Genomic DNA, 27,142 nt, shown 5'->3' with positions numbered 1-27,142 from the left:
AAGAACATCTATCACTGGATCTCCACTTACTCACCTTAGTGGAACTGAAACTACATTATTGACAACACAGCCTGATAAATCGCAAGTGGAAAGAATTACTAGTATCTCTACTAGAAAGCCATCTGCTTTCCCTTTTTTGACATCAAGCTCTCTAATATCTTCAAATATTTCTCTTCCTTCACTACCCTCGTATGAAAAAGAAGTATCGCTGACAGCTCTCGGTCCCATGCATACATCCCATGAAACCATCTCTTTATATCCAAGAACAACTGTAGCAAAATCTGTGTTACCAAAAGAAAAGACCTCTCCAGTCCTGACCTTTTCTACTTTATCCACTATAACAAAACAATCAAGTCCAATAACAACAGTATCACATGACAAATCGCCAGGCAAAGCCATTTTAAATATCACTTATGCTACATTCTCCCCATCCTCCGAATTCAGCAGTCAGCTCATAACAACCAAAAAAGTAATGACAGCCAAAGAAAAATCAACTTCACCTTCTTTAACACAAACAATTCTGGAAGTAACAACCACACCAAAATATCCAGTAGAAACCAAAATATTTTCTACAGCATTGAAATCTACGGTCCAAAGTATAACAGATACAGTAAAACTTACAGCAGCTACCACTCAGCCGTCCTCTTCTCTGTCTTCAGTGGGCCCCTTCCTTTGGCAGACATCTTCAGGAGATAAACTTTCAGTACAGACCATGGAGACCATGGTTATACCACATTTTTCTACTCAGAAGGCTATGGAACTTGGTCGTCAGACTTCGGAGCCTTTGTTGACAAGCCAGAGCAGTAGCCCAGTTTACCAGTATCCTGCAGAAACTCTAACAAAATCTACTCATCAGCCACAACATGTCTTTAGCACAACTGAAGCTACAGTAGAACTTACTTCCTCATACCCCTTAATCACCTCACTATCTGAAGGCACTCATTCAAGTATATTACCTACCTCAGTAGGTCCTACACAAATTATTTTACCAACTGAAAGAGAGTTGTATTTAACTGATTCAGTCACACAGCCATATCTATCAAGAACAACTTCTGTTTTGCAGTCTACAGTCCCAACTAGAACAACAGCTGACTTGATGATTGGCACTAGAATTCTCCCTTCCTCACCAGAAGTGTTTGCAGCTTCCTCTTCTTTAGCAACAATTCAAAAAGAAGCATTTCCTTCATTTTCCACACAAAAATTCACGTGGCAGGCCTCACTTACTAAATCACTTGATTCAAGTCAAACACTTGAAGCAACTACAGCTTCACCGGAATCTAAGTCAACCTCTTCATTAGTTTTGCTACCAGAAAGAACAGAAATTCCCATTGTGATGGGGAGTGGGCCATCAACATCAACGAGCAAAACTGGTACAGAGAAAACTGCGGTGTTACCTAAGCAAGTCACGCTTTCAACCACTGCCTACAGTTCCATGTTTCTAGAAAGTACAATGTTGTCAGCTATGGCCCATTCATCAGCTGCAGCTTCTGCCTCTTCAGTAATAAGCAGTACTGGGCAAAACATTAGTATGGTGTCAGCAACTTCAGACAAATCAGAAGCAGTAACAGAATCCATCACAAGCTCTGTAACGCCTCCCTATTTTTCTGTTACTTCAAAAGCAAAAGGAGCCATGCCTTTTGATACAGTAAAATCTGAAGAGCCAGAATTAACAACACAAGTCCAAGCTGTCCATACTCAAGGTGCTACTGTTACCCTAGAAACACCTCAAACATTTTACTCTCCATATTTCACAAATGCAACTACAGTTTCTACTAATGTAAGCGTATCAGTTCTGTCCACTATAAGTTCATCCTCAGAACCAAAACCTTTTTCTTCTATAGCTGCTTCATCGGTCAGTACTACTCAAACTTCAGAACTTAAAATATTGCCTGAGGTGCAAACACCTTCTGTGAGTTCAGTGCTAATGATATCTGACTATCCAAATGACACAGCAGCTCCATCAGTTTCCTCAGTTGCCTATTTATCTACCAAACCACTTTATGGCTTGACTACAACATTTTCTGATGGACTGGCAACAGCTGAAGCTACGTCAGGAGTCACAGCATCAGCTTTTATGCTGCCTAGAGAAACAACAACTGTTCGAACTTGTACAGTGAGTAGCTATAAATATTTATCTGATTTTGAATGTCTTGGTTACTTTTACATACTGATGAAAAAAAATTGTGAACTATACTTTGATCCTTAGGGTTTAAAATATCTATATCAGACAGGGAGCCCTATTATTTTCTCAATTATATCTGAAACTTTGGATTATTTAATTGCACATAATGGGTTTTTTAAGTACTATAATACACACTGTTTCAGGCCTCAATTTCTGAGTGGACAGCCTTTTAAACTGTCCTTAGAATGGTTGGGTTTTCAAAGGTGCTCTTCACTTGTAGCTTCCATCAAGTCATGGGGATTCCTAAGTATTCTGTACCTGAAGAACGTGAGCCCCAATTTTGAGCAAATACTCTGCAATATTGTGATACTAGCTTGGTAAGAATGGTAACCTGTCTTTTATTAAATATGCCTTAGCCAGTCACAGAGGATGAGTGTATAAAACACATTTGCTTGGATGGACAACTGATACAAGTTAATAAGTCGCAGAACTGCCCATACAATGCAACTCAACCCAGCTGTGGAGTTCTAGGATTTGCCACTCAAATGAACGGTGACAAATGCTGCCCAAAGTGGGAATGCGCATGTAAGTTTTAACTATGCAGGACTTTTGAAGTGAATTTAGGTACCGATTTAATGCATGTTATTAGAAGACTAAGAACTGGCACTTCTATACAATGACATAGAAACAGAAGTGTTGGTTACTCATTGTCTAACTCAACTTATAATTCTACTTCTGCATCCAGGGAAATGAAATCAAAATGTCCCTTTAATGTATGATATTCCTTATACCAGCTCTAGGTATCTGCAGTTGGACACATCTAGGTCTCACTTAGACCTATCTTCTTTTCTGTCTAATCAGAGGACACCTAGGCAATATAGTCAGTGGATTTTTTGGTTTATCTTATATTTACCTCAGGATGAGACGCTTCCCTAGACTCTGTTAACTAGCTCTATTAACAGTTTGGGGACTCTGGAAGTATAGCTGTACTATATTCACTCCCATCAATTATCTAGAATTGGACAGGAAAGAGAAAATTCAATTTAGTCCATAATAGCAAAGAAAGGATGCAGAGATAAGCAATGCAAATTTCTGCTTATGCTGTAGAGTTTGAAATAACTAGGACTAGAACTCCAAGCCCGTTGAAGCACAAAAGCTTTAGCAATAAGACTGGGAAGAAGGAAATTTTCCACATGAGCTGCCATCTTAGGAACTGGAAGGGAACTAAGGATCTGTCATCATCTGTCATTCATGTATTTTGCTAGTTTGGGATTTGTAAAAATTGCAAACCTTTGGCAAGAACTATAAGAAAATAACTGATTGCAAAGACATGCAGGTTGTCCCACTGAAATATGCAGGATTTGACTCTGCTGTCCATTTACAGAGATGCAACAGTGTCAAATATAGCTGAAAACAGGACCTGCATAGATGAAACTCTAAGTTAGTTAATCTTATAGAATTTATTAGTTTATCTTCATATTTTGTGATATTTACAGAAATTCTAAAATAAGTTAGGGAAAACATTTAATTTATTTTTATTTTTCTTAGGTCGTTGCACAATTTTCTCTGATCTGAGCATTGTAACCTATGATGGAAGTCATTTGGCTTTATTCAAAGCAGCATCCTATGTTGTTAGTCAAACTCAAGATGAAACTATAACCATCCATGTCCTTGACTGTGGAACGGTAACTAACATTTGTCAGCTAAGTAATGATGTTCAATACTACTAATAAGATGTATCTTAAAAGAAAGGGCATAGTAATACTACATAGTTGTGGTTAATTACTAACTTCTGTGCAATGTCTGTCAATTGTACTTGCACTTTACAACACTTACAAATCATGTAGCACTTTATTACTTTACTGTGTATGCACAGTTCCTTCTGCAACAGCTGGAAGATGAGAGATAGATCTGTGTTATCTTATTATATGTGTAAAATAGACAAGGTGGTGAGAGATGAAGTGGATGTACATTTGTTAGTCACTTCTGTGAATGCCATCACATAGTAAGTACCACCGTAGTGTAGCACTAGTGTATTTCCAATGTATGATTTTTATCTATGTTCATATAGAGAAATTTGGACTGGAAACACCAGTCTTTAGAGCTATAAAAGATTATAGGATTGTCAGGCTAAATTAGACCACCCTGTGCATTCCAAATCTCTGGCAGAGATAAATACTGTTTCAGAGAGGGAAGAGAGAAGCTCTAATAGGTATCCTGCCTAATGGGTAGTGTAGATTGGCTTTATGTCATGAAGAGTTAATTTCTCTTAAGCCTTTACAAAACTCTTTAAACTCCAATCTCTTCTATGAAAGCTAGGTGATTTTGATGTCCATATAAATATCCATCACAAAGTTTGGTCCTTAGTACCACCCTATGGAAGTTAATTCCAGAAGCTCAATACGATTGATGTAAAAAAGGAGATGTGTTTATGACTTTCAAATTTGTTTTCCTGTTGTATTTAGTGCTTTCTGGTTTGTTTAGCACTTTGTAGCTTGGGAAGTATGCATGTATTTCTGATCCATTGCTTCATGACGTGTATCATATAGATTCTTCATTCCCAGTCTCGTTCTTGCTTGCCTTCAGATATGTAGTTAACATTTTTTTATGTCCAAAAGGCTAGTCTACTTTTTTTTTTTAACTTGAAAGCCTTTATTTCTTTTGTAGTTTCAAGATCGGGTGATACAACGCAGTTGCTGAACACAATAAGATCATAGTATTTTGTTTGTTTATTTTGTAAGAATGCTATCTAGATGAACGTTGTAGTCCCGACTTCAAACTGCAGTCAGCAGCAGTTTTTCTCTCTTAAAAATATACCTCCTGAAAGTTCTTAATGTCTCAGTACTTAAAAACAGTAAGCAGCTCATGTATAAAGATTTTGCACATCATGACTATGTTTGATGTATTTTTGCTTTCTCCACAGAGTAATTCAAATTCAACTTCTTTGTGCCTGGCAATGTTGAATCTAACCTATGTATCAAACCAAATTATTATTAATCGTTTAAGTAGAAAAGTAAGTATTTGGAGGGTTTGTTTTGCATTGCCTTTAGATAGCCTCTTACTTCTGTAATCGACTGCCTCTTTGTGTGGATACTGATGATGACACAATAGGTCATACAATTCATTTGTTCCAACTTTGTAATTTAGTAAATTGCAAGTAATTTCCAAGAGTCAGACTATGATACAAGGACAGTTAATGAGGTAAGTCCCAGATCAAGGCACATAAACTGTTAGTCTCTTTAGTACCTATATTATCTTTGTGGAGATGAGCCTGACTTCTTCTGAAATTAGTTACAAGTTGGGTTCCTAAGCAGTCAAGAATCTGGCCATAGTTGTTCTACCCATAGCACTTGGAACCTGACATTTAACTTCTTTTCTGTGTGTATTTTAGGTAACAGTGAATTCAAGATTTGCTTGGCCTACTATTAGAAAACATGGGTACAAAGTTGAGGATTCGGGCTTCAAGTATGCAGTGGAGACCCCAACAAAAATCAGAATTCAGTGGTTTCACAACACAGGTGTAATGATTATTGAGTTGAATAGTACCAGAGAACCAAGAGCTTTGGGACTATGTGGTAAGTATAAAGTAGTGCAAGAAATAAAGGCATTCAAATACTTTGCTAGAGAGGCACGTTTTCCTAATTACATAAGCTAGCTTTTGCAGGATATGGCCCAAAATAGTTATTGCAGAACACTACAGTGTTTAAGGTACTATTAAAATTAAATTATTATTTTGTTAATTGTTGAAATTATGTTTGATACCTATCAATGTAATAAATTTTTATACCCATAGTGTTGCTTCTGAGTGTAACCTGTTTGAATCACAGGCATAATTGCTGTAACCAAACACAAATAAGTAAGACGGGCATACATCCATAATGTCAAATAAGGTCATTTACAGATTTAGTATTTGATATCCATCTGATAGGAAGCGATATGTGCTGTTTTCATTTTCTAAAGGTCAGAAATCACAGGAAATGTTAACTTGAGAGAACTAATCTTAGTTTGTCTGTTGGATGAAATAGTTCAGAGAGAATTTCTCAATAGTAATGGGTTAAATAACCATTGTGTTGCACTCTAGTAGGTCTACTCCATAGTTTCATATAGTTTCTTTCTTTCTAAAAGGCATAGCCTTGAAAAAGCTGTTGGTGCTATAGCTTTTGCAAGCATGTATTTGTTGATGTAAATCCCTACTGTGATACCTGAATCTGTAAGTTTATCTGCTGTAAATTGGAGCTGGAAACCAGGGTTACAGAGTTCATATAATTACAGTGGATCTCTTTCCAGTTTCAGAAAGGGCAAATGTCTGTAGCTCAGTATCAAATACCAATGATATCTCAGTTCTGTTCCAAGTCTTGCAGGCAGTAATGTGCTTCTCGCAAAGGAAAAGAGTTTGAATTTACTGCTATTTTGAAATTGGATTATTATCTGTAATTTGCCCTAACTTCTGTTGTCAACATCATTCTTGCTCTGTTTGTCTAATTGTTATTGTAATTAGATCAAACAGAAACAAGAAAGTGAAGACTATTTTTTAGTAAACCTGATGCGAATTATCCTGTGGGTCTTTTTTGCCTTTACTTGTTTGATTGCCATGATAGGGAGAATTAGGAACACCATGTTCCTGGTTTGCAGAGTGCTTTAACTAGATGACAGTACATTTCTGTGGATGGTGTCCCAAGTACAACTTCTTCGGAGAATGTGCTGAATTTCTCTGGTATTTATCTCTGATTGGGATTCTTCGCATAAGTCTGCCTGCACAGTGCTCTCTGGTACAACTTAGCAGAGCTTGCTTTAAATGAGCTGATTGTACTGCATCTTTTCAGGGTAAATTAGTCTACACTGAGCTCCTGCGTGTTCTGTGTTAGTCTGCTTCTTGTATTTGAGCTTTGTCAGATGTCTTTTAGCTGCACTGCAGTATTAGTAGGTCCTGATATCTCAGCTTTGTGGAAATGATAAAACTGAAGACACTACTACAGTTCTGTAGCAGCAAGCATCCCTCGGAAGGATCCATGTCGGAGACAACAGTGTCTTTTACAGTGGAAGGATCAGGCAAACATGGCAACTGGTGAAGACATGGTGTGGGAGATGAGGGATGTGGGAAGGGAGCATGGACATCTCTGTAGCAAAATTGGTGAAAGAGAGCTCAAGCATATCTGGTTTAACTGTAATCAGATCCTGCCAAGCCATATGTGAAGCCTTGGTTTTGCTGTGTTCAATCTGTCACAGACATGGCAGCAATCCTTTGAAGTCTCTCAGAACTATCAAGTACTTCCTATTTGTGTAGCATAGACTCACAATCTGATACTGTCCTGTTGTACAAGTTTTTTAAAAGCTATTTACTTGTTTAAATACGCCATTTCAAACATGCTTCAGAATGAACGTATGTTGTTAACCTGCTTTTTTCTTCTGGTAATACACAGGTTTTTGTGATAGAAGCTTGGAGAATGACCTGATGCTACCCAACAGGACAGTTTTAAGCAAAAGCAATGCTCCATCGACTTTTATAGACAGCTGGCAAGTGCCAGACACGTTAAAGTATGTTGGAGAAGACAGGCATCAGGAAACTAATTGCTCAGTCATGGACTGCTCAGAGTGCTTAAGAATGGTGTTGAACCAGACCTTCAGCAGCTGTCATCCTTATGTATGTTAACTATTTCCGAAGCTTACATTCTGAGAGATGTAGTTCTGATATAGTTTTGTATACTTGATAATTAATGTGAAAGTACATGTAGCCTCATCTGTGGAGTTAGATGTGTATTTTTTTTTTGTATCTATAGTGGCAAGGTAAAAATAATTGAAGAGTGTGGCAGCTTGGTAGGAGAGTTTCAATAAGCAACTAATGCTTTCAGAATTCATAATATGTCTCTGTTAGTTTTAACAATGCCATCTAATTTATAAATCAATCCCAGCTAATTCAATTGTATCAATATGATGTAGAGCAAAGTAAAGTATAATAGTTTTAGGATTTAATTAATCCTTAAATGTTCAGTAATTTAACAAGTTCCAAATTGCAATAGGTAATCTGAGAGCCTGCATTCTCAAAGGCTCTGGAGACACGGAACTCAGTTTAGAGGGATGAGAGGGTAGAACAGACCATTTAAAGCAAACCTAAAGCAAATAACAAACTTGCAGTGTGCAAATAAAGTATTTATTTGTGATCATATGAGTACATTTACCATTTCACTTTTTGTATATTGTTGAGTTTGAAGAGGAGGCCAAAAATACAGAGGTAAGGAAAAACAAGCAACAATGAGTAACTGTGCCTGCTATTGGAAAAACTGTATTAGCTCTTGCCTTGGCACTTGTAAGAGATGAAACTGAGGAATATAAGGATGTCGACGTTGAGGAAGGAGTCAGTATCAATATAAGGATATCAACTTTCAACTTTTAAATACTAGTAGATTCTCTTTGTATGCTAATGAAGGCTGATAGCCTCTTGCTTACTTTGAACCAAGAACTTTTGGCTTCCTCGTTTGTAGCTGATATTTAAAAAGGCCAATCTTTTTCCTACCTAGCAGGGTCTCTATGAAGGTGCAATATTTTTTATCTTTTCCTTGTTAGATTGCACCTGAGCTGTTCTGTGATATGTGGGTTCAAGACACTGAGTACATTCGAAATCCATGTGTTTCACTAGCTGCCTATGTGGCAATGTGCAACAAATTTAATATCTGTATTGAATGGAGGAGCTCTGATTACTGCCGTAAGTATTCTGCATGCATGTATACCTCTAGTGTTCACAGAGACAAAATTTACCTCATATTAGAGTTACTGTAATCTGAAAATACCAATGCTCCTTGAGTCCTTGTGTACTTTGGAAGTCATTATTAAGATGATAAATTCAGCAATTTTATGATACAGTTCAAAGAAGTGAGCAAAGGCAATCAGTATAATTGTAGCCATTTCACAGATAGAAAAGGCACACTAAAGAACCTTGCTCAGAAGCCTGCCTCTCTGGCTTATAATGTACTTAACTGTAGAAGTCAAATCTTACTTGCGATGTAGTGCTCATTTCTCTTAGCCACTTTCCACCAACAAAACCAAAACACAACAGAATTGGTTGAAAGAAGAAAGCCACAGAAAAAGCTCTATGGTATCTTGAATTGGCATTATCTTGCTTGATGCTGCTGTAGAAAGCTGTGTCTTTGGAGAAAGGATTAAAGAAACAAAACACCTTTGAGATTAGATGGAAAGTAAGGAGAGCTAGAGTATCCTGGCAGAAGAGATCTCCCATATCAACATACTAAAATGTAAGGCCAAGTGGGATTTGTAGTTGTTAGTAAATAGAAAATTTGGATTACGGTATCTCTTTTTGCTGTCAATGAACACCTAGGAAAAACCCTGTGCAGTGATAACATAGGGACATCTGTGATTTCAGTGCTTGGAAAGGGAAAGACTTATTGATGAATCATGATCCCAAAAATAAGAGAGCTCACTGTACATAGAAATCATAAGTAATGTCTTTTTTTTAAAGTGATTTAAGGTGGAGTACCTGTGTACAGGCTTCATGCAGGCATGTCATAATGCCCTGCAAGAAACAGTTCTGGAGTCTAAAGCTTAAAAACATCAGGTTTGGGTTTTTTTAATTTTTCAGTTTGTATGGATTTTGCTAGCAAGTAACTGTATAAAAAGAGATCTTACAAAATATATCTGTAAATACAGTTATGTATTCCATCCATCGTGAAGGGACACATCACTCTTATACCACAGTGGCCTCTAGTGGTGCCTGCCTAGCAAGGAAGAACCAAGTCGCATCTGGATTTTGTGGTCACTAAGTGTTGATATGATGTAGGCTGATTTTTAAAAGTCTGAGTTCCTCTATTTACAGGGCTCTAATAGATATTTCCTGTAGGGCATTATGGCCATTTTTAGTTGTGAGGAGCTGAATAAATCAACTTCCTCTCCCAATTAATCTTCAATGTCTAAACTGGAACCTTATTTATTTTTGAGCAGACAATCCCTTTGTGAACTGGGTTTTGTCTCATTACCATGATTCCAGATGGTGAGGCTGTGTGATTTAGGTATCATATATTTTGGTAGTTCACAGAATCATGCTCTTGGCAGTTGTAGTCATTCTCTGTTTACCGTATTTATGCCGCTTTAATCACTGTTCTAAACCAATGAAAGATCATGTTAAGTTTTCAACAGCAAAAGTTAAATCAAAATGAGATGCTTTTTTGGTCTATTCCTGCATACACTCGTAATATGCCAATGAATTTACATTAGTAGTACGAAGAATGTTAAATTTAACTGTGTTCTTTGACTTAAAGATAACACACACATATGAGAGTAATTAATGTGCATATCTATTAAATATAATAATAAATTCATCTTTATTATTCCACGCAAAACAATGCTGAATTTGCCTTTACATATATATTTTTGTAGTTGACAAAGCTTTGCCCTTTAGTAATCGCTGCATTTTCTTTAGCCACTGCAGAGTATTCAGAATGATTCACAACACTGTATTATTACTCTGTGTAGTATTTGCAAATGTTTTTGAAGTTTAAATTATTTTGTGTCAACACTGTTGCGTGGTTTGATATCGCTATGGCCAAAATGCAAACTGAAGCCTGATGAAAATCTTACTACAAAAAGAAGTAAAAGTGCTCGAAACTTCCTTTTGTTTGAGTTTGTCATGCAGAAGGTAACTGATACGTATCAGTGGTTTAGGTTGGCAGATCCTACTGAATTGGCAAGTACAGGACGTTGACAGGAACACAATGTCTTCTCTACACAATAAGGTACTGCATTATGTGATTAAAACTTCAGAATGAATGATTTGGTTATTTCCCTCCTAGCCTTCCCCTGCTCTGAAAACTTCTCCTATCGGGCTTGCATACCTGCCTGTGAGGTTCCAGATAGCTGTCAGAATAATGAGGTTGCTTCTCTGGACTCAGACTCCTGCTCAGTGTTGACAGAAGGCTGTGTCTGTGCTGGAGGGACCATCCTGCACCGAACTCACACTGCTGTCTGTATTCCTGAAGAAAAATGTGGTATATTTGGATGTGATTTTCTTCTTTATTATCTTCAAGTTAGTGGTCAGATACTTCATTAGTAATAAGTCTGGCCTTATGTTGTGTGGGTTCTGCATATGTCATTCAATTGAGGGCTCTAGAATATCTAATAAACATTAACTGTAGAGGTGAGCAAGCAGAGAATGTCCTTGTGACATACCATTTTGCTCACCTTCTCTTGGCTGGAAGATGCTCTTCAAAATGGAAACTTTTGCTTATATTTACTTATTCTAGGATTCTAAGTATGTTAGTCTTGGTCTCCTTCTCGCCTAGCCCTTTGCTAAGAGTTCAACCTATTGATACTAAATGGCATTTGAAAGACATGCAGCAGCAGTTAATTACACATCTTTAATAATGCACTTATATGTCCTATGTTCTTTCTGCCAGCATTTATATTTCTTTTCATTACAGTTCTGCCTGAGCACACCAAATTTTGGACTAATACTTAACACTTACACCACAAACATTAAAGATCCAGTTTATTATAAATCAAATTACATAAAGCACTGAAAAGTAATAAATTTTGCTTTGTGTGAAATACAAAAGTAACTTCTTTCCAGATCACTGCTTTAAAAACAAAGGATTGGATTGAGATTTTAAGTGACTAGCCTTGCAGTGGAGACACAAAACAAAGTGGAGGCCCTGATCCTCTGGAGGATATTGAGTGTCTTTCCCATACAAACTCAGTCTCAGACTGTCTCCTCTTTCACTTTTTTGTGGGGTGATGGGGATAGGTGATGCCTTTAAAACTCTGGATTTTTATACTTCATAGATCCACACCTGCTGTGGAAGAAAATGGTGGTCAAAATTTGAAGTAAAAAGGAATTGCTTCCATTTTGTGTTGTCCTGATCTAGCTTGTACAGACAGCTCAGGAACACCTCATGCAGTAGGTGAGATCTGGAAAACTTCTTTGAGTGGATGCTGTATGCAAAAATGTGTTGACAGTGAGACCGTTATTCCAGTGGAGTACAACTGTTCAGATATCCACAATTTGGAATGTCAGCGATTTGCAGAAGTGGCTTTGCTTGTTCCTGGTGATCAGACATGTTGTCCTCAGAAGATCTGTAGTAAGTATTCCTTAATGATTGCTAATACTGCCCACTGGAATATGCAGATACCCTGTCTCTGTGGTTTGTTTTCCTGTTACACTTCCTACTTTTTAAGTGAATGGAAATTACTTCAGTTTGAATTTACAGATTTTGTAGAAAACTGTAGAAATGGGGCTCAATGCCCAGTAGGTTTTGGGGTAGAGAGAAAGGACAAGATTTATAAGGACTGAAATAGCACTGTGTTTATTTGGATATGAATTGTTTTTCTCTCGGCCGTACAGGATACTGATTTATTTTCAATACCCAAATACAACTAATTCCAAGAAAAAAAGATCAGGTGATTGTTTATCTAATTTACAAAGTGAGAAGTAAAAAAAAGGATAAAAAAGCTTTTTATTAATCCTTATTTAGCTTATAAAGTCCATCTTAAAAAAGAAATTACAAGCAGTTTTCATGTTTTGACTACCTGGAATGATGTTGCAGTGAGTTTTCCATGTGATTTTTTTTTTTTTTCTTTTAAATTCTTCCAAGGACTCTGCTCTAGTTTAACTTTGCCTCTGTGGAGGGTGTTGCAAATGCCAGACACTTCTGAATATTGCCTAAGGTTTTTTTGCAAGTTTGTTGTGATTTTCATATGGATGTTGTTACTTGGAGATTTGGGGTATCAAACTGCAAATACTGCTTGCTGCTGCTCTACTTGACTTATAAATGGATAAGATAGTTTAGAAGGGTTTTTTTTCTTTCCTTTATATAACAGTTTGTAATCAGAGCCTCTGTGAACCCCTAATCCCTGAGTGTAAAGGGCTGGAAAAGCTGGTCACTTACTACAGTGAGGAATCCTGTTGTCCCAACTATGTTTGCGGTAGGTTTCTTTTGAAAAGGTAAAAAAGTTTACCCTGTAAATGACATTCAGTAAAGAAACAGATCAATTTAGAAGCAAAAAGGTAGTTAGGGTAGACCTCGTTGTTAGTATGGCTATTTACAAAATTCTCTTTAATCTAAAAGCTCAGGAGTGGTCTGTGCCTTCAATTTGAGCAGATGATACAATATTGAAGGAGTCTTGTGTTTAATGGTCAGGCGAGAATGTGTCTTTGCTCTCTTGTGATACAAGGTAAAAGTTTTTCTAAAGTATCCTGTAGTATTTCTCTGCACTGCCATTTCTTAGGGACATAGCATAACAAAGGAGGAATGCTATAGTTCTTATAAAGAAATACATCTGTTATACTTTTTTCAGAATGTGATCCAGCAAAATGTGAACCAGTGGAGCAGATGCCAAGCTGTCAAGATGATCAAACACTAATTGCTGCTCGGGCGGAGAGTACCTGCTGCATTTCCTATATATGTGGTACAGTATCATGGCTTGTTTAGAATATTAAATGTTTCTGCATATGCAATGATGTCTACTATTATCTTGCCAATTAAGGCTCCTTGTACTTTCTTTAGTTCTCCCAAAATAGTAAGGCTTGAAAATGGTTTAAAACAAATAGGCATTAAGTTTCCAAAACATAAGAAATGGCAACAACCATCAAGAGTCGCTAAACAGCTTTGTGCAACTCGATAGTATTCTTGGGTTATGTAAAGGAGTGGTGGTGCAGTCCATGGATGAGAGAGTTGAAGGCTTTTGTACGCTGTCCATGTACAGTGTGTGGAGTAGCTGCATGAATATTTTATCTGAAAGAAGACTGAAGTTACACATGCTCCTGCTCCCTATAACCTGTTGTATCAGGCAGAGGAGTGTTCCTGAAAACAACAGTCGCTTGGTAGGAGAGAAAAATGAGCAAAACTTTTATAAGAGAAAGGGAGAGAAAATCTTGTTTGTTGTTGTCTGACTCACAAACAATGTATTTATTCTTCGTAGTAGAGGAGAAAGAAAAGGCAAGCTGCACTGAACATTAGCCACTTGGATAGGGACTATAAGGAATGAATGCAGAGTGCCTCTGTTCTTTCATATGTGTCTGTGACAAACTCACAGGTATGTTTTCTAGGCAGTAGTAAAATTTCTTCCTGTGTTTTAGATTTAAATAATTGTTTTCTCCAGCATGTGGGGCTTGCTCTGATCAAATACCCAAATGTGAAGAAGGAGAAGTTCTTATTGTGGATGGCAACACTACAGAGAGGTGTTGCCCTACGTACCAGTGCAGTAAGTTTGACTTGATTTTGGTATTTTAAGTAATAGAGAACATGTCAAATTTTGTAGTGTGGATGTTCAGTGCCAGAAATAGTGGATTAGAGATACAGCTCCACTTGTGCATATAATATATGTTATTATACATATATTCATATTTTTCTTTATCAAAATATGACAACCTTGTTTTTATTGGACTTTCTTTTCTTAATTTTTAGCTTGTGAAATACATCGTTGTCCCGAATTCAGATGTATGCTGGGCATGTCTTTGGTGGAGGTATGGAGCCCAGAGAAGTGCTGCCCCTTTCGGACATGTGGTAAAATGACTGATTTTCATTTTAGTTGCCTTAGAAATTAGGCACTGACAAGAGCTTTGACCTCTTGCGTTTAAGTCTGGTTTCAGCCAGCTATAGCATTGTGATCTGCTAAAGAATAGATGATATAGAAAAATAATCTCATGGTACAGAACTTCTTAATCTGCCTGTTTTTTCTTACTTCACAAGGGTGATACCATACTGTAGAATTTGCCCATCTAAACTGGATGACTTATCTTGAAAATTTTGTAAGAGTTAGTAAATTATTTATGGCTAAAAAAAAGGTTAGGTTCACAGGCCAGGAATTTGTCAGTTTACAAAGACAGTAGTATATCATACATCTCTTTGTGATGCCTTAAACACAATTCTCCACTGCTTTATATGGATTGTAATGATGATCATTGCTCCAAGGAGGCTCACGGCTAGAATGATCTTTTTTTTTTTAATGTGTTCAGGTGGACTGCAGTTGATACAATGCTGTAAATTGTTGTAATAAGTAAAAGTGGTCGTAGAAGCTGGTATGTGTTTTCAGAATGGAATGGAAATCAAACAATTCTGTACTCCCCAGATGGCTATATTTAAAAAAACCAGCAGAACTTCTTCAGTGACAACTTGCAAATCTGTAATTTTTGTTCTCTTTGATGCCCTTTTTAAGATAATGGCATATAACTTTCTAAACTATTGTTTCTGTTATCCTGTTTTGTTTTAGAGTGTGCATGTGAAACAATCCCTAAACCTCAGTGCAAACTGGTATGAAATTCATAATCTTTGTCAGTATTATTTTATTAATTTCTTAATATATCTATTTATCAATATCTTACTAATAATTTTATCAGTGAAATATGGAATGCCATGTAATTCTCTTATTTTTAAATAGCTTTACAAGAAGATATATCCATTCTTAAGAAACTGATTAAGTTTAAATATCTTGCAGAATAAAATGACTGTATAGCATTGATATTTCTAGAGTTTTTTATTACTTTTATTTTTGAAGTTTTTGTAGAGTGGAACTACTTTCATGCACCCGAGGATAAAATTTTGGTTTTAAATTTTCAGAACTAAATGTTTTAAAGTGTCAGTGTTTTGTTAATGTTATTTGTTATAGTGAATATGTTAACATATATCAAGCACTCAGACCACTGACTAAGCAGAACTTGTGACTGGTTCTGCATTACAAAAGTGCTTATTAGCATTGCTGAGTTAGGTTCTCAGTTAGTATTGGGTGCGCTTTGATTTTCCTTGTCATTATTTTATCTGGAAAATAATATTGTAATAGGAATAATTTTAAAAAATTATAATTTGGAGTCTGAGGAAGGAATTTGAAACAATAGTCATTTTTTTTTTTTATAGAGGAACTTCAAAATGTTTTGCAAGTGAGGTTCATTTTATAGATGAAGAATCTTGGGCATAAGGAATAAGGACTTGCAGAAGATTGGGAGAAAAATCTTAATGTGCATATGTATAAACAATAAAAGGCAAAATTAGAAAGTATATCTGTGCTATTTTACTATTTATATCCATTAAGTTATTCCATGAAAGAATACACTTCACACTGCATGGAGACTTCTGTACAAAGGCAAGCCATTGCATTTCATTGTTGGCCTGCCTTAGTCTTTTCTATCCTAAATGTCTGCTGTACTGAAACCAACAACCATTCCTATTTTTCAGATGTAAAAAAATTCCCATTTGGTTATCATTACTAAATTAAATGTTACTGTGGGTGATGAAAGTGGATTCAAAATAGGTTTCAATGGGCAAGAGATACTGCTACTCAAATCCTGAAGGAAAGTTGTTTAATAAGAAAATACTGTCATTTCACTTCTCTTTTTTTTTCTGCTTTTATACACTTAGGGGCAGAAACTTCAGATAGATGAACAGTTTCAGAACAGTACAGAAAATATCTGTAACTGTGTTAAGTACAAATGTGGTAAGTCAGAAAATAATTTTAATTCAAAGAAACACCCTTTCAAGTGTTAAGGTAAATTAGGAATTAGAAATCAGATGTTCACTTTGAACATGATACTGAGGAGGAAAGAATTTTCTGATGTAATTCACAAGTAGTCTAAGAAAAGGCAAGAAAATAGGACCTGTCACTAAGTATTTGGTTAATTATGGCCTGTCCTCGCATTCTAGTAGTTTCTGCAGCAGGAGGTCTCTGCAGGGAAATAGAGTTTTGGGAAATTTGGGTGGTGTTGACTATAAGCAGCTTGCATATTGCTGAGCTGGAGTAAGGGATCCAGCAAAAAACTAAAACACATATTCAGTGTCCACATAAAGAAAGGTCCCACTAACCTATTATGGGACTACTCAGGAGCTGGTAGATGTGCTTATGTTCTTTACAAGATCAAGGATAGCATTCAGCACCATGCAAATTCATCTTAGAGCATGTCCAATAGCATCTGAGAAACTCAGGAAAAAATAATTCCTGTGAGGCACCCACTTGGCCAATAGAGTTGGGATTGTCCTTGCCTAGATTTCTACATCAAAGATGTGTACTTAAGAGCTAATTATCCTCTGTGCCCTCAGTAATCAGTGGGGATAAATAGACATTTCTCAGGTATGTTTCTTATCCTGAAATAGACTTGGAAAACAAATCAGTTGAAGAAGCTTGCAGTGTCATTTTGGTGGTGCAGCTAATAGAATATTATATGCTCATTTAGATTTCATGCATGGTTATATTTGAAATAATTTGGTAATTGTAATGAAGCATTATACTGCTTTTAACAGTTTATATTTGAAAATATGACCTATAACTCTTGAAGAGGTAGAGTAGCTTTTTCCATTCCTGTTTACTGTTTGAAACATTTTTTACCACAGTTTTGATACCAAGCTGATTGTCCTGAGCATGCTGTGTATTTTTGTGTTTCCTTGTAGTGAGAGACAAAGTTTGCCTGAGTAATGAGAGAGGTGTGCTGCTTCCTGGACAGACAATCGTGGAACACAGTGCGGGTGGCATTTGCCGTATTTCTTCTTGTACAAATGTGATTGATCCCTCCACTAAATACTACCAAATAAATACATCTTCAATAGACTGTGCCGTCAAGTGCAAAGCTGTAAGAAACTCAGAATTCTAGACATGCATATTGTGACTGGTGGTGTTAATTACATTTTGTTGGTTTTTCTTGAGTAGATTACAGTTATAGGAACAAGATGGAAAGAGTAACTATGAGATCTCCCGCTAATGGTGTGCTACTGCACTTCTGATAGAAGTTTATGGAAGTCTCACTCCCTTTGCTGTTTTCTCCTCCCTGTAAATCTTACACCAACTGATGTGTATAGCATACTGCCACCTTGCATCCCTGCAGAACTTCAGCTACCTTATGCACAAACTGGTAGAAATTCCTGGCAGACATTAGCTCAGCAAGAATTGGGAAGAGAATAATTATAAATAGAAGAATAATTGTAAATGTGTTGAAAATGGCTTTATCAAATAAGCAAATGTTACCGTGTCTTTTTACAAAGTATGATACATTACCATGGGAATATTATATAGATTGCCTTCTCTAGTTACATACTTCTTTGATGTCTAATATGTAAAAAGTCATAGTGATTCTTGAAGTAAGTTGTCAGACTTACATTTGAACATGGTAGAAAGATCAGTTCATTCTCTCAGAGTTGGAATTTCTCCCCATTTACTTCAATTAAGATCAAAGATATTTTATAAAAGCTTCATGAATGTACAGTGTGTACAAATGTAAGCTGTGTGGTTTTGAAAGTTATTTAAAAGCCAGCCCTAAAATCAGATACCTGAAAAAAATCTGCCCATTAAGTAGCAAAATGTCAAGCTGCAAGATGGTATCATATAAGGAATAATCTATTTGATTTTGGCAGAACCAAGTCTATCAGCCTCCAAAAGATTTGACAACTTGCTGTGGTAGCTGTAAAAACTTGTCTTGTCTCCATACTTTAAGCAATGGCACGGTTGCCAGTTTTAAGGTAAGTTTATACATGTCTTACTCCCTCAAAATATTTAGAAGTAAACAATAAAACTGATATTGTATACACATTGCCATATAAAATATACAAAGAACAGCTTTATTTGGCTAAAGACTAGTAATAGTTTTGTATGTACACAACATTGATTTCTTGAAGAATTAATCATATAGCTGTCTACAAAGATTAAGTGATTTTGATATATCAGAAAATTATTGTCAACTTGACTATTTTAGAACCTGCTTAATATTGTATATTTAGTGAACTTTTAAGGTCTGTACTTAGAACTTTAACACACATCTAAATTATATTCTGCTATAAGTATTATTTTTGATTCAGACAAGATCACGTTCAATGGAATTGCATAATAAATACTTACAATACTGTTTTTGCTGAGTTGCTGAATAAAGATTGTTTTACAATTTTTAACAGCCTGGTACTGTTTGGATTTCAAACTGCATCAGGTATGAATGCATTAACACAGCAATAGGAGCAGTTCTGGTTTCCTCTTCAGTTGGCTGCCCACCCTTTAATGAAACTGAATGTGTGAAGGTCAGTGTTCAATACATTGTTTGCATTTTGTCTATGCTTTATGTTTGCATTAAAAGACTAACACTGACAAAAGACATTTTTACATCAAAAAGGGAGAAACTATCAAGTCTTGTAACGCCTGCATTTTTGCCCACACATTTGAAGGTGAAAAGGTCTGACTATATACATATGATGTGCCACCATACTGTCCAGTTACACAGCTGGAGAGAACTCTTCTTGTTCTCAGAAATTTTTTTTTCATAGAGGCTGGTAATATCAAACTAGTCCTCACACAGCTGTCTGAACTTGGATGCTTTTCTGGGTTGGACTTCATTCTAACTGATTTTCTAGGTATAGCGATTTGATTGATCAGTGGTCAAAAACATTGAAGAAAAGGGAAGTCTGAATATCAGGAAAATTTTTTCTACCGTGAGATACAAGGTTTTGTGGACTAGTTTTGCAGCAGAAGCAAAAGCTCTGTTTAAACTTGCAAAATTAGATTACACTAAGTGCCAGGAAATGTATGCAGGGGGCAGTCTCATATTGCTCTCCATAATTTTACGTTTACATGTGAATGGAAGGATACTTTCTTTAACAATTGTACACAAGCAGGGAACAGTCCTAAAGGAACTAGATGGCTGTAGTTCTTGCAGGTAACAATGGATTGGCTCAGAAAGAGTCTGTTACACAGCTGATGAAAAGCTTTTTGTTGTTTGAGGCAAACTAAAAAAGCTAAGGCAGAGAGATAGATCATCATGGCTTGAGATGCTGAAGTGGACATCAAAAATTGAACTTGTCTTTAAAGTAATATTGAGAAAGCTTTTTAATAAGCTGCAGCTACTCTTCCCACAGTACTCTGGAGAGTGCGTCATGCTACAGCACTAAAGATAGCCTTGAATCTCCATTGTGGGGGATGTCTGGTTTCTAGTTTAGATGAGATTTCGTCCTGCTTTGAATTCAGAATCAGTTTTTTGTGAGTGTCAATATGGCCTCTACAAGAAGTCAGGGGTTTACTCGAAGTGACACCTTGGATAGAAGTCAGACTTAACACAGTCATTCCCTCTCCAAATGTGGCATTTTGATAGTTGCTGATGTGTAGTGGCATTCAGTGACAACCACTTAATACTCACTTGTGTTAAAACAGTCGAGTTAGAGCATTTACAGCCAAACCTTCATCCATTCATCAGAGTGCTGCATTTGCCTGAATAACATTGCAGAGCTTTATCTGGAAGATATTTCTAATAGTGCAGATATATGGGAATGAATGTTTGAAAAAATCATTTTTTTTCCCCTGTTTCTCTCTTGGTCAGGTTGGAGGCTATGTTGTACCATTCTTAGAAGGATGCTGCAAAACATGTAAGTGATTAATGACATTTCCTGCCTCACAAGTCAGTCTGATTTGTTGTTACCTTAGAAATAAGATTGATTCTTTCCTGCATGAAAGCTTGATTCACAGATCTCAAAGGCTGTGCTTTTCCTAGTTTTACTCATGTGAATACCAGTGAAACTAGTGGAGTTAGATCAGAAGAAAGCAGTTTAACATTGAAGGGTTTACACCACTGACAGTGATTGTGGCTGGCCCAGTCACTAAAATGGCTACCTTGAGTATTTAGTAGTTCTCATGTAAAACTCTTCAAAATATTAGTTCTTGCATTTAGTATAATGAAAGGTATTGTGTTTTGGAAGGCACCTTAAAACATGCTTCATCTGCATTCATATCTTCATACTTGGTAAAAATGAAGATTGATCTATGCAGTTTGTAAGTTAATGCTGTAAATAATTAACTGATTATAATATATTCTTAACTTCCATTAACAGACATAGTTCATAAGCTTTCAGGAAATATCTTTTAAAAAAACTTACAAGTAAAAAATTCCCCCTTACTTGACTACTAAGATACGTTTTGACATCTATGAAAGCTAATCAAGGTTCTCTGGAAAAAAATAATAATTCTCTGCAGAATAGGTTCCAAATATGCTAATTCTTAATATAAATTAAGAGCCAAGTACATTTTTCCTTAACACACTGGTACATAGCTGAAACATTTTGGCTGATTTAATGAAGAATTCATGAAGAATTTAAGCTCAAATACTTGAAGTTGACAATGTTATAAGCAATTGAAGAGTTTGTAGTGGGCAGTATCATATTATCTTTGAAAAGGTGCAAGAATCTTACTCATTTGCATAAGTAGCTGGAATAGTGACCTAAAACCTAAAGATAGTAGGAGATAAAGTGTGAGAGAGAACTGGATAAAAGTGCAGGTATTTCCTGCTGGGTGGGATGGGACTTGAACAGTCATGACTACCAGATACGGTACCACGTGCACAGTTAACTGCAGTGGGGTGTATGTTGCCAACTGGGAGATACCTTTTGGTGTTATTCATTACGTATTACAAAGGTTATTGAAACTGTGGAGGATTTATTTGCTTTTTTCCTGTTCCTGATCACTGTAAGGGAATGGTAGTATCTCTTTATGTTTTTTCACTTTGATGGACCTGTGTTTCAAGCACTTGTCCTAATTCTGTAGCTGATACCTTTTGGTGTTATTCATTACGTATTACATTTTATAGGACAAAGGTTATTGAAACTGTGGAGGATTTATTTGCTTTTTTCCTGTTCCTGATCACTGTAAGGGAATGGTAGTATCTCTTTATGTTTTTTCACTTTGATGGACCTGTGTTTCAAGCACTTGTCCTAATTCTGTAGCTGATTCTCCACAGGCTCTTTGAGATGAGTTTTTGATTGTGACATTACCCTTCAATGCCTTAGCAGCCATATAAGCCAGCTTCTGATCAGGCAATTTATTAAGACCATTAAAAATCCATTAAGCTGCTTTTCAGCAAGGCAGAACATCTTGCTGCTATACTTAGAGAAAGATCATAACCACACTCTTAAATAATAAAGACAAAAGTAAGTTATTAATCTGGGGGATGCATAACAAAGTAAAATTAAACCCTTGAAAAATCCAGTGACTTCCGAGGTGCATTTACAAGTTTTGATTTCACACTTCTTCACGGACAACATATTACCTCTATGAATCATGTCGTTTATTCTGACTCCGAACAGATCTGGCATGAGAGCTGTTAGTCAGTTGTAATTGCCTGAGACATTTTATGAGAAGGGTTATCAGGTTTTTGTTTTCTTTATAAGTACTGTACCATTAGAAACCATTGTGATTTTTGCTTTGAGTTTTAAGTGGTATTTGAAAATTAAGTCCTAGGAGTTCCATCAAAACCTAGAGAGTTTGCTCAGAGGAAAGTGTACTATACCAGATTATCCTAGTTATACCAATGCAGATCAGATTCTTCCTGGTTTTGACATTAGGCTTAGCAATGCAAGTAGTACCTGGATGTGGTCCTGAGCTGCTGGCAGAGCGATCCCTGCTTGAGCAGGGAGATAGGACCAGAGGACCTCCAGAGGTCCCTTCCAACCTCAGCTATTCTGTGATCCTGTAATATACAGACATTTTAAGGTTTAATTATTTTCTTACATATGCAGAAATCTAGTAACTCCAAAATGTTTCATACTGATAGGGAATCCTCTGTAACATGTACTCTGTTCAATATGTAATATTCTTACCAGGTTCTTCAGTGCCAATGCTCCTCCCATTCCCTGTTAGCCCAGTCACTCCTACAGCCTATGCTAGCTGTCACACAGGTACATTTTCCTGGAAATAAGTAGGACCAACCCAAACAGCATCATTGTTGATTTCCAACAATGTACTCCCTGATAGGAGCATCAGGCCTCGCGTTACCCCGTTATGCCAAAAGCCGCAGTGTAGTATAACTGCTCGTGGTTCAGAGTGGCTCACATTTTGGGTTTGTTTTGGTTTTCATTTTGCACTGTGTGGGCAGTGCATTGTTGTTAGCCAACAATGTACTGTTGGTAGTAAGCACTGATGTAGTCTTTAGCTTGCTGCATGTGTAAAATTGCTGTGTTTAAAAATGTAAACTAATTCCATTACGTTTACAGTGCTGTAGAATATAGAGACTAATGGCTTTGCTTGTTAAAGCTTATTATATCAATAACATTTTTGCAGATGATATATCATATAGTTTTGATTCCAATGGCATATTCAGTAGAAACAGGTCACTTTTTTTTCCTATCCCTAGTTAGGACAGTATATGAAAATAGTAAGCCTGTGTTTGCTCTATGAAAATAGGAGAGTATCTTTGTTCTTTTTAATAAAGCATGATAATTTTTTTTAATTGTAACATGGTATGAATGCAATTGTTTTGGCATTTATTTTGTGGAAACATCTCTCTATATTTCTGTAAGAGAAATTATGTTGACTGTAATTTTGTACATCACCAAGTGATACATCCTTCATTAAATTACACTCTGAAATCTACATTACACTTTCATATTGACATTGTTTTAAGTGACAAAGGTTTTATGAGTCAACCCAAAAACCAAGCAAGGATTTTCGACCATACATACTGTGAAAAAGAATCTCATTACAACACAACACATAAGACACTCACATGTTTTGTAAGGTTGTTCATGGAAAAGTACATTATGTTGCACAGCTCATTAAAAACCACTGGGCATTAAAGTACATGCATAGAAATACATTATATATCTACTTCTTTGAGATATGATGTACTTTCACTATAGCCTGATGAATTCATAGCCACAGCTGCACTGAATTCTCCATCCTACGCACCATGTATAATGTAAAAGAAGAAATGACGTGAATAGGACTATGAGAAACATGAAGTAATGGTAAGTTTTTTGTTTTCAAAAACATTTTTTTTTTTTATTTCTCAATTTACTTTTTCCCTTACCAAACATAAGTCAATGATAGTTGAGCAGTAGCCAGCTATTTCTGATTGCAGATTTTTATTTACTTACAGGAAGATCGATTGCTGTTTGTTCTTTCATATTCTAGAAACCTCTGCTATGTCTAGACACAGTAGCAGGCTTATGTATTAAAAAAAAAAAAAATTCTCTCTGAGAAGCAGTATTACCTGGTTTGACTGTGATTAGAGCAGGGAGCTGGACATTGCATATCAAGATGTAATGAACCTCTGTCACAGCTCAGTATTGGAAATTGGTCAAACCAATCAGTCTTTCATTGTGCTTGCTTTTCTGGAGCTGACAGTATTCACCTCTTGTCAATGTCTTTGGATTTCCTGGCTGAAAGAAAATGCAGCTCTGTAAGTGGAGAGTCATATGGGACTGTATCATGTTGTGTAAAATCTGCTGTGGAACTGTGGAAGCTGTTGTAATGGAATGGACTATTAATTTCTCTTACAGATCTGCAATGTGATGGGGTTTCTTCAGCATAAAGAGGATCACCGTAAGAAGATACTGTGCTTTCTGATCTCCAACAACTGAACTTTATACTGAGCTTCTGTGCTTTTCTTCAAATGTTCAGGATTCTCTTCTTAAATTTAAAAGTTTAACTCCTGACTTAATTTCATGATTCCTTTTTATCTTTTATTTCATCCATATGCTTTATACATACTTCTGAGAAAAATTATGGAAATTATGCTAATGAATAAATAAAGAAATTAGTATGTTCATTGGTGTTCTTTTCTTATTTAATAAAAAACATACAGAAATGTAAAGCCCCCTGAAGCCCTATTCTTCATCAGATTCTGCTGTTAAGTGTTAATTTTAAACTTTGTTTATACCACTGAAATGCAATTGCTGCTGTTAAAGTTTGTTACAGTCATTTAATAGAAAATGCATCTTATGTATTATTAAGCCTTCTCACATGAGTGGTTGATCAATTTTACAAAATTTACCTTTTATAATTATTATTGGAGATACAAGGAGACAGATACTTTAATACACAAAATAGAATATTTTTTTAAAGTGATACAAGGTGTAGCTAATGTCACATTGCCAAAGTTTTGCACGTACAGTGATGTATTGGGTATTTTCTTCTTTGTGTGTCTTGACCCCGTAAAACATTCAGGAATGTTTTTGTCTCTGAAATGTTTAGAATGTTGAGTTAATATTTTTCAATCAATGCCCATTTTGCAGGTAAGGAAGATGGAAAATTCTGTAAAAAGGTGACTGTTAGGATGACTATCCGCAAGAATGACTGCAGGAGTAACACACCAGTAAGTAAATAACTGTAATGATTTATTGTAATAGAAGGGAAAAAATACAAGAACTAAAAGAAGGAAGAAAGGAAGCACAAATTCCACGAGGGTTATTGTCTGCATCTCTCTCACAGAAGTTTCTCTGTTTCATAGAGCTGTTTTAATGTTTACCTACATTCTCAGCAATCATCTTCTCAAATAATAAGAAAAAGGGGAATGGGTTCTGCTTTTGTACTTATTTAGGTGCATGTTGATTTAGTGCAAATCCAGCGTCTAAGTTCACCTCTAATGCAATTATTGTATGCAGATTAACTTTGATATAACTGAATCTTGCCAGTGATATACTACAGTTAAAAAGGCTGCAAATGTGTTTAATCTTCCATCTGTCTAGGGAAAGTATTTAAATGTGAACTTTATGAAGAAAGGAGCCTTGGGTCCTGAAGGTTTTTTTTAGACAGCAGCGTGAGCATTCTGTGAAATGCATAGGAAGAATGAGGCATTATCTGTGTGTCTACTGAAGGATTTACTGTAGGAGGACACCAACGACATCCTGCTGGGCAGTAAGGCAGTGTGAGCAGCAGCAAGGGTGCAGGCACGTCTTGTGAGAGATGTGCAAGAACACCTGGAAAAGCTGTAATAGAAGACTATAGGGAAACAGCTGTAACCTCTAAAATTATTCTGAGAGTGTTTTTTGTAGAGTAAACTGTTGAGCAGACAGGCAATTTAGTCTTAGTGTCTCATCAAACAGAAATGCAAATCCTGACTATTAAACTTGAAAAAATTATCCGCTTATATGACTGTTAACGGTCTGCATTACAGTTTTGGTATCATTAGTAATAATTCCCCTTGACTTTCCAAAGGATTGTTTCTTTATATTCCTCCTTACTGATACCAGTATAACAACAATACATTAATGTGTCACTGAAATTAGTACTGTAGGGAGTTGTGGACAGAACATTTGGTGCTATGTTCCAGCATGAGTACTGTAAAATTCAAAATTGAATTTGTTTCTTTGTGTCTGTTAATAGATAAAATCTGCTGTTACTGAAATTGGCAGGATAGTAATCATTAATCTCATTAAGGTAAAAATTGAAGCCTATCTGGGCAACGTAATTCCGAGTTTATTACTCGGACATAGTGGCATTTCATAAGGGGATAGAGGAAATACCTCCAAACCTTTCATTGCTTTACCGTTGGATTTGGGGTGGCTAATGTTTTTGGACTACCTTGAGAATAACTAACTTTATTTCTTAGCTACTTCAATTTGCTGATTATTATTCGTGTTTGTTACCAGGTGAACATTGTTTCATGTGATGGAAAGTGCCCGTCTGCAAGCATTTACAACTACAACATCAACACATATGCAAGATTCTGCAAATGCTGCAGAGAGCTCGGACTACAGAGACGAACTGTGCAATTGTATTGCACTAGTAATTCAACCTGGGTCAGCTATTCAATCCAAGAGCCTACAGATTGTTCTTGCCAATGGTCTTAAAAAAAAAAAAAAAAAAAAAGGCAAACAGCAAACCCAGCTGTTCCCAGCATAAGATAATTTGAATAGTTTATCTATTAAAAATACAATGCCCAATCCACTGAATTTTACCAATTTAATGCTAAAAGCTAAAAGAAAAGAAATATTTTAACTATTCTAAATTTCTGAAGAATGGCTTTGCATAATTTGTATTGTGATTTGTCTTCATGTTCATTTCACAGGGATTGTTTTAAGAGCTCTTGTGATATGTGCCAACTTAAAAGCTGAAGTGATTTATGTTGGAGACACCTCAAGAGAAAGATCACGATCTATTTTGTTCTGGAAGGTTGGCCCACTCTTTGTCAGGCACCTATTCCTGTTTTCAACCATTGACCAGCTTATCTGGCAGCCGTTGGCTATTTTGAAGACATTGCAATTTTGCAAGTACATTCAGTATCTATTAAGAAAAACTGTTTGGACAATATGAGAAGAATTTTCACCTTAAATCATATTCCCATTGCAAAGT

The 27,142-nt window shown here is 36.2% G+C and overlaps 1 protein-coding gene across 1 annotated transcript in view; it reads left to right on the top strand.

Moving 5' to 3' along the window:
- OTOG (otogelin) overlaps positions 1-26,640 on the top strand; it is a gene marked incomplete at its 5' end in the record, with an annotated part of 86,844 nt that extends 60,204 nt beyond the window's left edge. The window contains 22 exons of the mRNA XM_029086466.1: positions 1-285; positions 448-2,113; positions 2,539-2,707; positions 3,671-3,807; positions 5,046-5,135; positions 5,514-5,697; positions 7,543-7,763; positions 8,684-8,822; positions 10,921-11,115; positions 11,992-12,204; positions 12,944-13,048; positions 13,421-13,531; positions 14,225-14,326; positions 14,530-14,628; positions 15,335-15,375; positions 16,477-16,552; positions 17,500-17,678; positions 18,457-18,561; positions 18,991-19,110; positions 20,400-20,445; positions 25,084-25,163; positions 26,440-26,640. The exon at positions 1-285 is cut by the window's left edge and continues 1,543 nt beyond it. Coding sequence (XP_028942299.1) covers positions 1-285; positions 448-2,113; positions 2,539-2,707; positions 3,671-3,807; positions 5,046-5,135; positions 5,514-5,697; positions 7,543-7,763; positions 8,684-8,822; positions 10,921-11,115; positions 11,992-12,204; positions 12,944-13,048; positions 13,421-13,531; positions 14,225-14,326; positions 14,530-14,628; positions 15,335-15,375; positions 16,477-16,552; positions 17,500-17,678; positions 18,457-18,561; positions 18,991-19,110; positions 20,400-20,445; positions 25,084-25,163; positions 26,440-26,640 — 4,564 coding nt within the window. The remainder of the gene's footprint in view (positions 286-447; positions 2,114-2,538; positions 2,708-3,670; positions 3,808-5,045; positions 5,136-5,513; positions 5,698-7,542; positions 7,764-8,683; positions 8,823-10,920; positions 11,116-11,991; positions 12,205-12,943; positions 13,049-13,420; positions 13,532-14,224; positions 14,327-14,529; positions 14,629-15,334; positions 15,376-16,476; positions 16,553-17,499; positions 17,679-18,456; positions 18,562-18,990; positions 19,111-20,399; positions 20,446-25,083; positions 25,164-26,439) is intronic.
- Between the last annotated feature and the right edge of the window lie 502 nt (positions 26,641-27,142).

Source organism: Antrostomus carolinensis, unplaced genomic scaffold (genome assembly GCF_000700745.2).
Source record: "Antrostomus carolinensis isolate BGI_N321 unplaced genomic scaffold, ASM70074v2 scaffold6068, whole genome shotgun sequence".
Taxonomy (NCBI): Eukaryota; Metazoa; Chordata; class Aves; order Caprimulgiformes; family Caprimulgidae; genus Antrostomus; species Antrostomus carolinensis.
Note: the sequence above shows the minus strand (reverse complement) of the source record. Positions and strands in the feature narration are given on the sequence as shown.